This window comes from Dicentrarchus labrax, unplaced genomic scaffold, assembly GCF_905237075.1.
Source record: "Dicentrarchus labrax unplaced genomic scaffold, dlabrax2021, whole genome shotgun sequence".
In the NCBI taxonomy this organism is placed as follows: domain Eukaryota; kingdom Metazoa; phylum Chordata; class Actinopteri; family Moronidae; genus Dicentrarchus; species Dicentrarchus labrax.
In genome coordinates, this window is record NW_026136717.1 from 12,460,312 (window position 1) to 12,475,611 (window position 15,300).

Sequence of the window (15,300 nt, forward strand, 5' to 3'; positions counted from 1 at the left end):
GCTGATCTTTGTGTTCCAATCTCTACCCATAGAGGTCCCCACCTCCACATTCAAAAAAATCAATAATCTAAATTTATGGAAAAACAAAAGACCCAGAATAAGATTGAAAAGATATTATGTTATGCACAAAAGAAAATGGAGGCCTTGATTTACCTAACCTGAAAAAATATTATTGGGCAGCTCAGCTTAGATCATTGGTTGCATGGATATTTCAAGACGACGATACTATATGGGTTAGGATGGAGCAAAATGACTGCCTAAACTTGCCCCTAGACAGCCCCCCCTGGGAGCGGAATGCCTTAGTTATGTTGGACCAATTATTTGACGGAGGAGTCCTGATGTCCTATGAGCAGCTCAGACAAATACAACCTTCCAGCCCATGGTTTTTTTAAATCTCTCCAACTGAGACAGTATTTACAGAAACACAGAATCGGACAAACTATGCACTTTACCCTCTAATATAGAACATTTCTTTATTTTATTATTTAAAGGGACTATTAAGGTTAAGGTTAAGGTTATATCACACATATATAAGACACTACAAGAAGAACTAACAGATAACAGTTTAGATTTGAAAGAAAAATGGGAACTGGAAATGAACACCATAATTCCAGATAACAACTGGGAATTGTCATGCAGGGAGGGTCACAAAATTACAAATAGCCCTATCTGGAAGGAATTTGCATGGAAAACTAAGATTAAGTTTTTCAGGACTACTGTTGTCACATCAAGATTTGTGGACACCTCAAATCAGTGCTGGAGGGGCTGTGGCCTGGTGGGAGACCACACACATGTATTCTGGGATTGTCCGAAACTGTTAAGATACTGGCTAAACATACAAAATGAAATAAAAAATGTTTTTAAATGTTGATCTTCCCTTAGAACCATCTTGTTTTGTGTTAGGAATATTGCCAGAAGATCTAGAAAACAATAATCAGAGTATTGCTGAGAGTCCTTCTTCTAATTGCTAAGAAAATGATTACAATCTCCTGGCTGAGGCCGCAGCCCCCCACAGTAGCACAATGGAGAGAGAAAGTTAAGGATGTTTACTACATGGAAAATATAACCGCAAGGTTACACTTGAAAACGGATGTATTCCTGAATAAATGGTCCCCAATTATCTCATATTTTATTGATCGATATGATTTTTGATGTGACTGCTGTGGGTTTTTCTTCCCCCTGCCATTCGATTATGAATAAGGAATGTTTGTATACTGTATGTTCATCCTCTCACTCAGTGAATGAATATCACTGCCCACTTTCAAATATGGACTCTGGACATTGTTAGGATGTCAAAACCCATGGACTACCTCTACCCCATTTACACCTGTGTTATATCCTTGAACGTGTGAATGTATATGACTGCACCTGATAAAGGGAAATAAAAAGAAGTAAAAAAAATAAATAAAAAATTCACATAAGGTGCGGCAATGTTACACTTACTGGCCTATAGCGCATTTTAGTTACAGAATCATAATGAAAGAGAAATCACTGACTGCCCCCCGACACTACAACAGTTTTCAGGACACTTGTCTGTTCTGAACTTGCCTTTTCACTCTTTCTGCGTCTACTTCTTAAACCAAATGAGTCCTCAAAGCTGTAAAAGGGGGGACAGCTTGCACCGGATGGAGCAGTTAGAGGGCAGAGACAGCAGCAGACTCGATTGATCCAAGAAGGGAACATGAAAGCTCCGTCATGTTGCAGCTGATAGCATTTAAATCCCCTCAGCTGCTCAGCCAAGGGCCTCAGACTTACTGTGGATATCAGGTTGCCATCATTGGCATTGTAATGACAGTCCATAGCTCTGTTTTTCTGTGTCCCGTTGCAACAACATTTAAAATAATGGCTGTGTTTTATCCCTGTTTCTTGCTTCCCGTCATCCAGTAAATCAGACTACAGAGACTGGAAAAGGTGCAGGTGGAGCAGCGGGGGGAACCCCAGACTACACCGCTTTCGTCCTGGTTCCCGTTTTCTTCCTTCTGGGCCTGTTGGGGGTGGTGATCTGCCACGTGTTGAAGAGAAAGGGCTATCGGTGCACCACTGAGGCCCAGGATGGCGAGGAGTGCGAGGAAGAAGACAAGGATCTTGAGCAGGGCGGAGGTAAGGGAATCTGAATAAAAGAGGGAGGGAGTTGAGGCAACTTTAAATACTCTAAGGTGTTGAAAAGAATCTGTCATTGTCTGACACAGAGCGTCTGACAACGTGGTGACTTGGCTTTATGTGTTTATTGCATCTATGTGCTCATTGTTTGAAGTCATCCATCATCTATATATAGCACACACCCAAGGTTATTGCTCAACCAGGCTTATATTAATCTACGATGCAGAAGAGATTATGGAGGATAAGGAAGCCAACTGAAAATTGTTTGACAGAAAAAAAGCTATAAATTGGTAGTGTCACGGTTCCCACAGGTCCTTGAAATCCTTGGAAGGCCTTTGTGAAAAGACATAAAAAGACATGAATCATTGAAAGTGCTTGAATGTTTACATTTTGTGCAAAAAATCTAAGTTCTTTTGATATATTTTTGGGATTATTCATTATTATATCATTATTTTTTACTCTATCCAATTGTTATCTGTGAGATTCTCTCTGCTTGTTCTCATAAAAAAAATTTGCCTTTGGTGTCTCAAACGATGCCATGTTGGGTACTTGAATTTGAGGGAATTGGGCCAAGATTAATGCATGGATGCTGTCTCGTTTTGCCCAGTTGATCGGCAGGCACTGCAAAAAGAAGTGATCAATTAAAATATCTTTCAGATCACAAAATTTAATAGCAGACCGCATAGTTGACTATGTTGAGTCAAACTGTTATCGAAGCACATTCTTATACTTCTGTAGTAGGTTTCTGATGCAGTGAGGTTTTGGTAACCACTTTTTTCAAGAGACAGATTTCAATCCTGGTTCTGGGATTGTAGGGCCAGCAAACGATCCTTGAGCAGCTACTTAATCAGAACTATTGTGTGTTTACAGTGCAGCCAGACCAGTGTTTGTTCGATAAAGAAGTCAGTCAATAATTATCACAACCACAATCTGATTCCAGACTGTATGTATAGTTTTCTACACAACAGCAGGACCCTGTAAAGTTAGCTCACTGTGACTGTTTCAACTTTAATTAGCACATATCTTTTGATCCGCTGTGAAAAAATGTAGAAAATTACCATTTTCTTTGCTGATGAATGACCACAGTCAGTTTCTTGTGGCCACCCGTATTTCACCAGATGAATGCTTTAAATGTGAAGCAGCAGCAGCAGTAGGATGTTCTCTTTGCATTAGCATTATACAGCTCTGATATGGCATTAGGACAGTGAACAGTATAGAGTGAGACTGATGCCAATGAGATCAAATTTAAAACTAAGCTTACATGCTGCCTCGTTCCTTGTGCTTCCCCTTGTGCTTCCCCTCGTGCTTGTGAAGGCAAATTGAATCCGGTGCTGCCACTAACAATGAAGACTTCTATATGGAATATCTACAGAGTAAAGATCATTGAATGGCTATTCCAGATGGCTTTGCTTTACAACAACAAGTGAACTGAAAAAATTCCAGTCAAGTTAAACATTAACTGAGGTTCAGTATCGGTCCAAACTCTTTCTGCAGTCGGTCAGACTGTGATGTTGTTGAGCTTCTTGATGGAAAATTAATGCAGAAGTGACTTTCTTTAACTCGGTTTCAAAATTAGTCACAGGTCTGCATGAGGTTTCCTATTTTCATGTCATGTGATGGTGACATTCAAGGCCAGCTATCATGCAGTAAAATCACTTGATGCTCCCACCTGCCCTCTAGTACTTACAGTCTTCTACTACATTCCTGAATCTAATGAGTTTGGTGTGTGCCAGGTACTGAAGGTGCAGACAGAAGACTTGGGTCATATGAATGTCTCCTTTCTTAGAAAAACTAGTAGCATGTTGCTCACTATTTCTGCATGCCTTAAACAATATAAAAACAGACTAAAGACCTACGTATGTCACAGCTTTTTTAAGGTATACTCAGTTATTTTATGCACCATCATTTAAGAAGTGGTTTTCAACTTGTGTGCTGTGAAATCACAAGCTCAGAAATATTATTAACGCCATATTTGAGTCATCGTGCGGTGATATTGACAGAGCTTCTACCAAGTCCCAGCCTTATCTCAGCCATAGTCCTCTATTGTCTCTGTCTTTCTAAGGAGTGGAGGCCTATAGAAACCAGGAAGACGTTTGGCATTCACTGCTCATGTTCTGACTCAACTAGGGGTGTGTTAAGTGAGGTGAAACAAAAAGAATTCTCTACACAGGTCCAGTTTAATTTCCTCGTAATGATAACTGCAGATAATGCTTAATTGCTGTGAGCATTGTTGTACCTGGTTATGAGTTTATGGCCTCTCAGAAGAATAATATATATAGTTGGTTGGTTTCCCCCCTTTCTGCATCTGGCGTGTCAGTTTTTGCATTACGTGTCATAACCACGCAGAGAAAGTAAAGAGGTGAGATTAGTGCTTTGCTCTCTCTCCTCTCTTTCTAGTATTTCTCACGTGCAGACGTGAGACCTCTGGCATCGCTGCGTTGTCTCGGGGTATATCACAGGCACGAGAAATGTTATGGGAAGAAGGAACTGTTTACACCATGCTGCCAAGATCAGCAGGAGTCTGGGCTGTTTCTCTTTCTTACTTATCTGTTATCATACAAGGGTCCTCTTGACTGTTTTTCTCTGGCGTATCACATCTCTGCTGTACCTGAGCCCTTCCAGTGAATCCTGTGTAAAGATACGTGTAAAGCTGGTTTCTCTTGTGTGCCAGCAGCACAATAGTACATTTTACCCTGCTGTTTCTCTCTCTCTCTCTCTCTCTCTCTCTCTCTCTGTCTGTCTGTCTGTCTGTCTGTCTGTCTGTCTGTCTGTCTGTCTGTCTGTCTGTCTGTCTGTCTGTCTGTCGTTGTGTGTGTGTGTGTGTGTGTGTGTGTGTGTGTGTGTGTGTGTGTGTGTGTGTGTGTGTGTGTGTGTGCCCAACCCTTTCTCTCTCATACGTCAAAACAAAAGAGTTGGGAAAAAAAAAAAAAAACAGTGCTTGTGTGTTCTGCCTCTCTCGTTCAGTCCATCCAGTCTCCTCTTGTTTCGCACTGATCGGGTTTCCTGTTTTCTTACTCTCTGCTTTTTCTCACTCACTTTTATAAGTTGGAAGCAACTCCCTGTTACATTGTGCAGATGGCCGTTCAACATAAGTTCAGTTCTGTCGATTCATTATACCACAAGGTTCCCAAGAATTGCTGAAAGAGTATTATGTTTATCAGTACTGAGAAAAAACTCAGGAAGCAATCAACAGGAAGCTTTGGAAAGTGCCTCACAGGGGTGTGTGCTGAGTTTTTCTTTTATATGGATATGCGCACATACGGATCACATGAGGGTCTCCCATTGATACAGAACATCAAATTATAACAATAATATGCAGTTTTAGTTTATTTGTATGGGGATTGGTGCTTGTAGAAGACACAATAAATGACTGATGTTGACCATTGGTAGCTGTAATAGAACCTTTTAAAGCTGCTATAATAAAAACATTTTAATTTTAGCATCTTTCAGTTCCTTGTTTGTTTTTTTTGCTTTTTTCAGTCTTCAGTGTTTCCAGCTGCAGAAAGAGAGCTGTTTTTAGGGAAAAAGCTTTAAAAAACCCAACAACTTTACGCTACGTGCCCTGCACCAAGCAGCAGTCAGACAGTTAATGAGAGGAGCATTTAGCAGCTAAAGAGCCAGATATTTCCCTCTGGAGTTAGTGGAGACTACAACAGAGATAAAATATGAGTTAATATGGACTTACATTCATCAGATGGCCAGAAACAAGAAAATACATTTAAATTGTACTCCAAATGTTCTGGGTGTGTAAATAAGCAACTGTTTGCTAACATATTTTCACCATATGAACTAAGTGTTGTGTTTATAGCTTTTTTTGCTGCCCCCAAGTGGCCAACGTGAATCCAAGTTTAAAACACTAATATTTTGACAGCCAACAACCCTGACAATATCTCCTCTCATATATCAGTATAGTTTGCCATGCTTGAATCTCATGTGTTAGGCAAAGAAAAAGCTCCACGAGTCTATGTGTGGGTTTCCATTATAGCTCATCCTTTGCATTCCTGCTCCAGTTAAACAGTAAAATCTATAGGAGCTGTGCCAAGTTGTAATTTACGATGTAAAGGGGTCCAGGCTGTTGGGGCCTGAAGAGATATTTCTAAACAGAGTTTCCTTCATGTGCTTTACTGTTGGTGTACTTGCATGATTTATGTTGAGGGTTAGCAATCACAACTTGTTTGAGGATATTATCATTTTGAATACATATTACACACCTAGTATAAGTGTTTCTGTTTGTTTCCTTATCTTTCAGACATGAATGACACCCTCAGTGACAACAACGACACGGTCGGACAGATCGTCCACTACATCATGAAGAATGAAGGTATCTGTCCAGTGTATTTAATGACAAACCGAACAAATCAGTTTCTTTTGCCACCTATATAAATATATTTCAACATATCTCACTTACTCCTTTTTAACACTGATTTCTGAACATGTGACCCTGGGCCCTTAGTAGCCCTGCCTCCATGAAGTCATTACAACTGACACTCCATTATTGTTTTGACAGCTACATTGTCACATTATCCTGGAAGGAAGTGTGTGTGTGTTAGTTTCTGTGTATTGATAGCGGTGTGTATCAGTGTGTGGGACTCAGGAATGAGGATCTTTAGAGGAAGTTAAACACCAGGACAAACTGGCTTCTGTAGAGGAATTTAAAGGAAAATTAGCAATGACTGGTTCCCACAACACAGTCACAGTTTCCCCTTGAAGTCATCGGAGTATTTTAGCTGTTAGCTAATTTCTTTATTCTTGTAAATTGAAATGATTTCCCCGAGCTGGAGCATGAAGTTTAATACACAATAAATCACAGCACTCTCCTGGTACCAATGAAGTAATTGCTTTTCTTTATTCAGCTGAGTTTCTAAGTGGCAGCAGGAGAGATAAGGATCAATGTTGGTATTGTATCAAATACAATCAACTTCATCAGTATGAATACACACTGTATTTCTCTAATAAAACTCCCACAGCAGCGGTGTTCTATTTAAATCAGGCTAACAACTGTTCATAGTGATTGTAGGCAGGTAGAAACCACTTGGATATCGCGTTGGTTCGGTGCCTATTTTAGGCCATTAGTAGTTTTACTACCATAACATATGGCAGACAGAAATCACACAGAGGCAGAGGAAGAGGCAGAAGAGTATGGAGAGGAGACAAGGTGGTGAAAGAAAAGAAAGGAGAGGGTGGCGATTATGCTGTGGAAGATTATACTGTAGTTTTCACTGTATGCCACGCCAGCTGTGTAGGACATAGGGTGTAGCACAACGTAGCTTAGTTCCAGCTTCATTTTAAGAGGTATAAGGCCACAAAATCATGGCGGTCACCCAAAGTTTCCATCCACAGTTGAGACTCGCTACATTTAGTTAAAACAAAACATGCACATATCTTTGCAGTAACACTTATATACTTATACTGAAGTAGCTGTCAACAAGTTTAATTCCTCTTTATATATAAACAGATAATGAATGACAATATAATACAATACATTTACAGCTTATCTGTGAGTATTGATCGCTAAAGCAGTCTAAACCATCATTCATATCTTATCCAGATGTCCAGCGCATGACACACAAGGGCAGCCTTTGGATGTCTTGGTGTCTGTGTTGATTTTTCTGTCCGAACTTTGTGCTGACTCATCACCGCTTTGCAAGAAAACTGTGTTTGTGGAGCTGGAGTCCGTTAGCTGTGACTCACCGGGGACATGGCGTGGTATTCTGCATTATATAAGACAGTAAATGCCTGTTTCACCGCTCCTTCCAAGACAATACTGTTGTGACCTTTCCACATTCAACCTAGAAAACTTGAGCCTTTTAATTACTGGTTACTCTACTTCCAGGTATTTTTCATGGAAACAATTGTTTCCAATAATTACCTGGAACATTATCTGTAGCTGTAAGTGTATTTCACATTCCCACCAGCAGCAGCAGCAGTTTGGGTATAAATAAACAAAGGAACTGAGTAGTCACTGTGAGTAGCAGTAGTTGTCTTTATGGCTGAGCAAAGACTGCCATCTACAGAATACTTGTTCTTATTGGATGCCCATGTACACAACAGACTTCAAAATAAAATCCACTTGGAGGATAAGTTACAAATGTTGACAAGAATATTATATCCTTCACTTGTCGGCTGTCTTTCAAATTTCTGAAAGATAAACAGGAAGATATATTTGGTGTTTGTTCATGGAATACTGTATAGTAAGTAGCCCATTAATACTGAGGAACAACGTTTTATTGTAGCTGCACGGGCAACGTCTATGCGATGTCACATTATCTACATTTGACCAGGTATCTGTAGCAATAAAATAAATAACTAAATGGGTCCAGAGATATACAGCATATTGCAAATACTTTACTTTTTAAAAAGAGGCATTTAGAGGGGGTATATTTCTTTTTTTCCTTCATAATAAAATATTTATGACTGAACAAGCAAAAATAAAACTCTAAATCAGGACTGTGTGGGTGTGGTTTGATCAGATTTGAATCAAAGTCGCCTAGCAACATAAATAACAATCCCACTGACAGTCATTAAGATTTTAAATCAAATGTTGCTGAATTCTGATTGGTGCACAGCTGTGACAGCACATTTTTCCAACTGAGCCCCGCCCACTTCAAACCAATGAAAACAGCAAGAAGAAGACTGCTGTAACTTTTGCAGAAAATTAAATAAAAACTCAAAGTTGAAACTTTTTTTAATAATATTCCTTGGATGTTAGTCTCACACCCACCCACAGTGCAACGGTCCTCAGGAGGCAGCCTTGCACAATAGATATGACCACAGCAACTGCAAGTTCATAACACTTGCTCGTAGTTCATAATAGGGACTGAAAATAACTTCGGGATATTCTCGTGAAACCCCCTGCGGTTCCTGATAATATGACAATGATACGTGGTGATAAGGAGGACAGAGGCTTGAGTCAGTCGTCCGTGCACGTTTAGATTAAATCATAACATGAAACTCCTACGTTCACCTACGTCACACACACACACACACACACACACACTTTTTCGTAAGGTTTGCACAAATTCCTGTATCTGTGCATACTGTGTGCTCATGTGGAGCCTTAGGGAAATCTGTCTCTGGGAGCAAATTATGTAAATCTATACTTGAGCTGTGGATGCTGCTGTGTCTGGAAGGAGAAGTTGGTTTCATGTAAGGTTTAAGAAAATCAACATGTCTTCATCCCCCTGTGCCAAATGGCTGACCATTATACAGACTTTAAACTTTTCAGAGTGTGTTTGCTCCAGTGAAAGTGTTTTTTTTTTTTCTGGTTTCCTCTGAGGTTGCTGTGTACAGGAATTATGTGTTCAGTGATTGCATGTGATGTGCCGTTTAATTGTGTTAAGGAGTTAATCTGTTGTAGTCATCTTTCAATAAGCGCTCTGCTTTTGAAGTCACTGGAGCGTTTCCCCTCGCTAATTCCCAACACTCCTTTTATCTCTCCCTCTCCCTGCTCCTTCCTTCTATCTCTATAAATGTGTAACCCCTCTCTCCGTCTCTCTCTTCAGCAAACTCAGACGCGCTGAAAGCCATGGTTCATGAGAACAGCATTGATTCTGACGGGTAAGTGTGCTCTCTTGTTGTTCTCCCTGTCTCAACCAGCAGATGGCACCATAAGCCTCCGTGAAAGCCTGCTGGTGACTGAAGTGAGAGTAGCCAGCCAGAGCAGGAAATGAACAGGCAAGGCAATCAGGCCACATTTCTTCTTCTGATACTTTTCCAGATTGGCAAGGTTTGATTGAGGGCGAGCAGCTGGGGACTATTCCCGAAATGCCACTGTGCCCCATATCACTGCATTGTGAGATTATTAAAGCATATTGAGCGCAGTTGTTGGCATGTTTCCTTGTTGGATTCCTCGCCAGGATACAGCAAGTGGGACTCCACTTAAAAAGGGAGTATTGGGCTAAGAAACTTTAGTTTAACTGCAGCCTGTATAAACTGTTTATCTAGCAGAAATTCCAGCCAAATTCCCGCTTCTCAAATGTAAGAATATGACGCTTCTGGCTGTTTTATAAGCCTGTAAATTAATAAGCTTGTTTTGGACAGTTTGTCGGACAAAAGAAGCAACTTGGATACAGTACTCTCTAGGAAATTTTGACTTGGACCAAAAAGATTTGAAAACATAATCAACAGATTGATAGATAATGAGAATAATTGAGTGTTCAACTAGGCACAACAGGCTTGTCAAGCTTTTGATTTCTCTATATGTGTATTGTGGTATGCATGGGGTTTCAGTAAGAGCGATATTCTGCATCAGAAGAGTTTTCCAAAACATAAAACGCGAGAGCAAAAGTGTTAGAAACTGATTTAACTGTGTGTTTGTGGGCTCTAGTGTAAAATGCAAACGTTATAGCATGCTGCTTACTAGCTACAGTGGTAACTCCCAAGGCCAATTTGTATTACATTATTTTGTTATAAGTTATGTTAAAAAAACTCCTTCATAATAGCACAACACTGTTGATGCTACTTTATCAGAGCAAACGTTAGCAGCTCTGTCCTGCTCTTTGGTTTGGATTTGGGGACGTTTACACTCCTTACAACCCCAGAAGAGGTAGTTTTACATTCGATAGCCAAACACATTGGTTAGCCCTCATCCTACGAGCCTTTTAGCCTCTAACATTAAAACTGAAACACACTTTTTGAAAATACAAACAATAGATCATCAATCTTTCCTCTGTATGTTAGCGAAGCAACCAAAAACAGAATTCTGGTTTTACATTTTTCTGCTGACTAGATAACAGATATCTCTAACCCCGATCATTGGCTAGAAATGAGAAGCTGCTTTTATCTTATCTTCCTCTCCTTTTTTGAAAATTGAATTTTGAGTAGTAGAGGAGTAACAGGCGTCGCAACAACTACTGAGCTAACAGTCAACAGTTGCTCTAGGCTGCATCTGATGGCCAGGATCCTTCACTAGTATAAACTGTGTAGGCCTTAACGTGGAGCTCAGTGAATCCTTCACATTTTGACATTCACATCGCAAATCAAAGGCTGCCTAGCTTGTCACTTTGAACCAACCCCGCATCATAAGAACAGGAGCTGGTGGAACAAGCCGAGATTAGACGTCTTCACGTTGCTTTGCCGCCGAGATAAGGGGAGAGGGAGTTAGATCGACAGATTGGAGGAGGAGATGCCTTTGACAGAAGAGGAGTGCGAGCAAATCGAGTTAGCGGAGTATGTTTTCCCCTCTCTCTCCTCCTGTCATCTTACTTGTCCCGCTACATATTGTTCTGGGAGTGAAGGAGAGAGATAAAGAGGGTAGAGATGTTCTCCTTTGTTTGGAGGAAACCGTGTGGATAAATGGTAGGAGTGTTGCCTCTGCCAAGGATTAAGTACTGAGGTATTCTGCTCAGTCACATTGGGTGTCCTGGAAAAAAAAAATCAGCAGAAATCTGCAATCGCGCACATTTCCTCGCCGTCACTTTCATGTGTCTCGCTTCTTCAGTTTCCTCTCCGAATCTATTTTTCCACATATTTCCAGACCTTGTTTCCCTTCACTTTATTTTGTTCATTTCTCTCTGTAGTACTCCCTCCCCTTTCCCTTGCTGCTACTCCTCATATCTTCCTCTCTCCCAGCCAGGTTGGGCAGTCTGCCAGTGGATCACTTAGAGATGGTGGAATGGGGGGGGGGTTCAGTGGGGGTAATTTATGGGACACTTAAGGGGCGGAGGGAGACAGACAGACAGGCAGGAAGAGAGGGAGGAAAAAGGAGAGTGGGATGGATAGTCTATAAGGAGGAGAGTGACTGTAGTGTGGCCAGGGCTCGCTATCTGCCTCTCCAGATTTGGTACTTAACTTTCCCTCGCCTCAGTGCCGCTCTCCCCTTCAGTTCTCCAACCTCCACCTCTCCATCGTCCCTCAGTCCCCCTTTTCCACAAGATGCTCGGCTCACATGAGCTGATCTCCCCTTTACCATGTCTCCCCCTCCCCCTCCTGTGGATCAAACTCATGTTTCATACCTCTGCTCGTCAGGAATCCTCGCTCTGTACATGAGAATATTACATTTGTGCATCTTTGCGCAATCCTCTCTCTTTTTCTGATGAGAGACATCAAATAGGCCTTCGCCTGTGCATGCATGTCAAGGGACAGACAGAATGATGAGTGGACATACCGTATATTATATGTTTACGTCAGTGAGAAGGAGTACTGTTTATTCCACCTTTCTGTTTGAACAATGTGAAGAGCTGCTGGTTCATAAAACATGTACACACAGTTCCTTTAAACAAAACGATGTGTGAGAGAGCAAACAGACAAATAGTCTCTGTTAACACATGTTATACAAATAGAAACACTATGTGAAAGTGGAAAGAATCAGTATGTGTCGTGACGCCCTTCGTATCAATTTGACTTCTTTATACCGGTTTGCTGTCTTATATGTAATTGATCAGGTGTCCAACACCTCACCTGATTCCTGCTCGCACTGGAAATTGCTTCCATTGTTATTATTAAATGCAATCACCATTCAGAGCGTGTCAGTTTGTTGAAGTGATGAGACATTAAAGTGTCATTTTCTACCGTGATAAAGGAAGCGCCGCAGAATTCAGTGAATGCAATTCTCGCCGTTAAATGAAAATGTTTCGCACTGAATGTAGCTCGGTTGGTAGTTTGTGAAAGGTCTCACTTCTCAATGCTGCACTTTTGATAGCTGATCTGGGAAAAGCACTACTTTTCATTTCATTTCACCTTTTGATGTTGTGCTGACCTACAAAAGACTTCTTGGTTCATTACTCTCTTTGTTGCATAACTATTGTTCAGAGGCTGATTAACATTATTTTGATTGTACTGCTAGTGAAAACAGGCTGTAGTCATTCAGCAGCTCATATCATATTAAGGAGTAATTGTGTACTGTAATATATTAATAACAATAATGTGTTGTTGCAGAAGCAAGAGGGTTTTTTAAAATGTGCATCTAAAATAAAACCCCTCCATCTCGATCACTAATGTCCGCTTTCTCCGTTTTTAGTCCCCCGCTCACCCCCACCTCTCCCGGCACCCCAACCCCTCCGATGACTCCCATATCACCGGGTGCACCGGCAGGAGCCGCCAAGCACACCTGCAACCACCTGCACACCATCGGCGGCGCGGGCGGCAACAAGAACATCTGCAGCCGCTGCAGCCAGAAGAAATGGCCGCTGATGAGGAGGCCGTCGGCTCGTAAGACGGAAAACCGGCGCAGCCAACAAGGAGAGATCACGGTTCTGGCTGTGGGCAGGTGGGCAGGTGTGTGTGAGTGTGTGTCTGAGGCAGGGACAAAAATTCGAGTTTCCTGCATCCAATATTTCTTAGAATCATCAATTTTATTTGCAGAGCTCAGTGAAAACTGTTTTCCTAGTATGATTATTAGATATTTATGCATATGAAACATAACCAACCAATCAAACATTAACTCTTAAGTATTTGTCACTGGAAAGTCCACACTTAATTACACAGGTTAGGACTGCCTTGCACTTTGACACCAAACTACTGACCTGGAAAATACACAGGTGGACATTCAGGCTGAAGCCTGGGAAAATAGATGGTGCACACAGTGTGAAGGTTCAGTAGTTAACCCAAACAGAAAAGAAACAAAAGCACACCAAACTGTAGGAGGTTCTCACAACACTGAGACAGTCACGGCAGCAGAGAAATGTCTGATATGTAACAGCTTTCTACCAGAGGTTGTTGTTTTTTCAGGAACATATTGTACAGAACGTCAACTTGTTAGTATTCCTAATTGTTTGTAGCAGCTCATAACAAATATACACAGTAAATAGGAAAAGAAACAGAACTTTGTTAATCACAAAGCAAAGAACAATTCAATCTTAGAAATCGAAAATAAGGAATTCTTTATAAACAGCTTAGTAAATAAATATAATAAATATAGTTATGTGTTGTTGTTGAGCCACAACTCAACTTTATCTCACTCTCTTTCACAGCTAAAGTTATTTTAAAAGTTCTCTCTGTCCTCCTGCCTTTGGTTGATTTTGGCATCCAGACTCAAACACGCTTCCCTGTTGCTCATCAGCTACAGTTTATTACTGCCGTGTTTATTTGGAAATGCAAACAAATATTATGTGTCGGTTCATTACCGTTGGTTACTAAAAGTAAATCAACGCCTTCCAGCCAATCAGAATCCAGAATTCTCAGTGGGGCTTTTCCTTTTGTGTGCAGATTTTATCAATGCAAATTTAGATGGATTTTAAACAAATGCTGGTGCTTCCATCATACAAAGCTTTCTTCATCAGACCGCTGTAGCAAAAATCAGTCCTTGGAAGCTTGACATTTTTATTGAAGGTACAAAAGGTTAAGTGCAGCAGCTTGGTTCCTGTGATCAACAGTGCGTGGGATGTTTTTTGACAGTCTCATAGTACTTTTTGTACTTTAAAATAAAATGTTTTTGATGGATGTTGAGATTTCTCCAGTTCTTTTATAAGAGTTTGAGGGTCACCTGATGTCACATCTTGAAACTGTATTTATTCAGTTATTCAGTATGCGCCTCTTTCTGTCAAGGCTTTATGCGGCTGCATCACAATAAAAGCCACCTTGTGTTTTGCCAGTTGAATGCTTCTAGTGTGAAGCAGCAGGAGTAGGATGTTGTGTTTGCATTAGCAGTGACTTCATTCAGCTCTGACACAGTAAACTGTGAGGCTGTTATGAATGAGATAAAACATCTCTTTCCTGTGAATCCCTTGTGCGTGGGAAGGCAATCTGATTTGGGCACAGGAATGGCGGACTCTGCCGCTAACAATGAAAACTACTGTATAGAGAGACAAATACTGAATTTAAATATAGTTAATGGCTTTTGTTGGGAAATTAGTGACAAATGGGGTTTGATTTTATGATTTCTAACTGTAAGAAAACATTTTTGTTTGTCATGTGACAGCTCCTGTGCACACAATTTATATATAAAAGTATCCAAGATGTCTAAATTAAAGACAACATTTCTCAGTCCACTAGCGAACCCATTAAAGTGTGCAGCCTTGTCCCCGTCACACAGCGAGCGCTCTCCTCATCCCTAATGTCCTGGTGCGAGCTGATTGGGATGCAGAAGGGTTTGCTTTTCATTTGCACACCCAGATGAATGGCCACGTATGCAGAGGGTCAGCATGACCTGGATACAAATATTCATTTGCTGAATTAAATTTAATTAAAGCTTTGGAGGGTGTGGGTGTGAGTGTGTGTTTGAGTGTGTGGGTGGACGAGAGAGAGGCGTGTAAAGTTTAGGTG

The 15,300-nt window shown here is 40.9% G+C and overlaps 1 protein-coding gene and 1 long non-coding RNA gene across 2 annotated transcripts in view; one reads left to right on the top strand and one right to left on the bottom strand.

The window, feature by feature from the left end:
- rell1 (RELT like 1) overlaps window positions 1-15,300 on the top strand; it is a 28,399-nt gene that overhangs the window by 8,497 nt on the left and 4,602 nt on the right. Inside the window, exons 2-5 of the mRNA XM_051428850.1 lie at window positions 1,885-2,100; window positions 6,350-6,421; window positions 9,603-9,657; window positions 13,058-13,306. Coding sequence (XP_051284810.1) covers window positions 1,885-2,100; window positions 6,350-6,421; window positions 9,603-9,657; window positions 13,058-13,306 — 592 coding nt within the window. The remainder of the gene's footprint in view (window positions 1-1,884; window positions 2,101-6,349; window positions 6,422-9,602; window positions 9,658-13,057; window positions 13,307-15,300) is intronic.
- On the bottom strand, window positions 448-3,629 carry LOC127379368 (uncharacterized). The gene is made up of 2 exons (XR_007888294.1): window positions 3,362-3,629; window positions 448-2,433 (listed from the first exon to the last, which is right to left on the bottom strand). It is a non-coding gene; the product is annotated as an uncharacterized LOC127379368 (long non-coding RNA).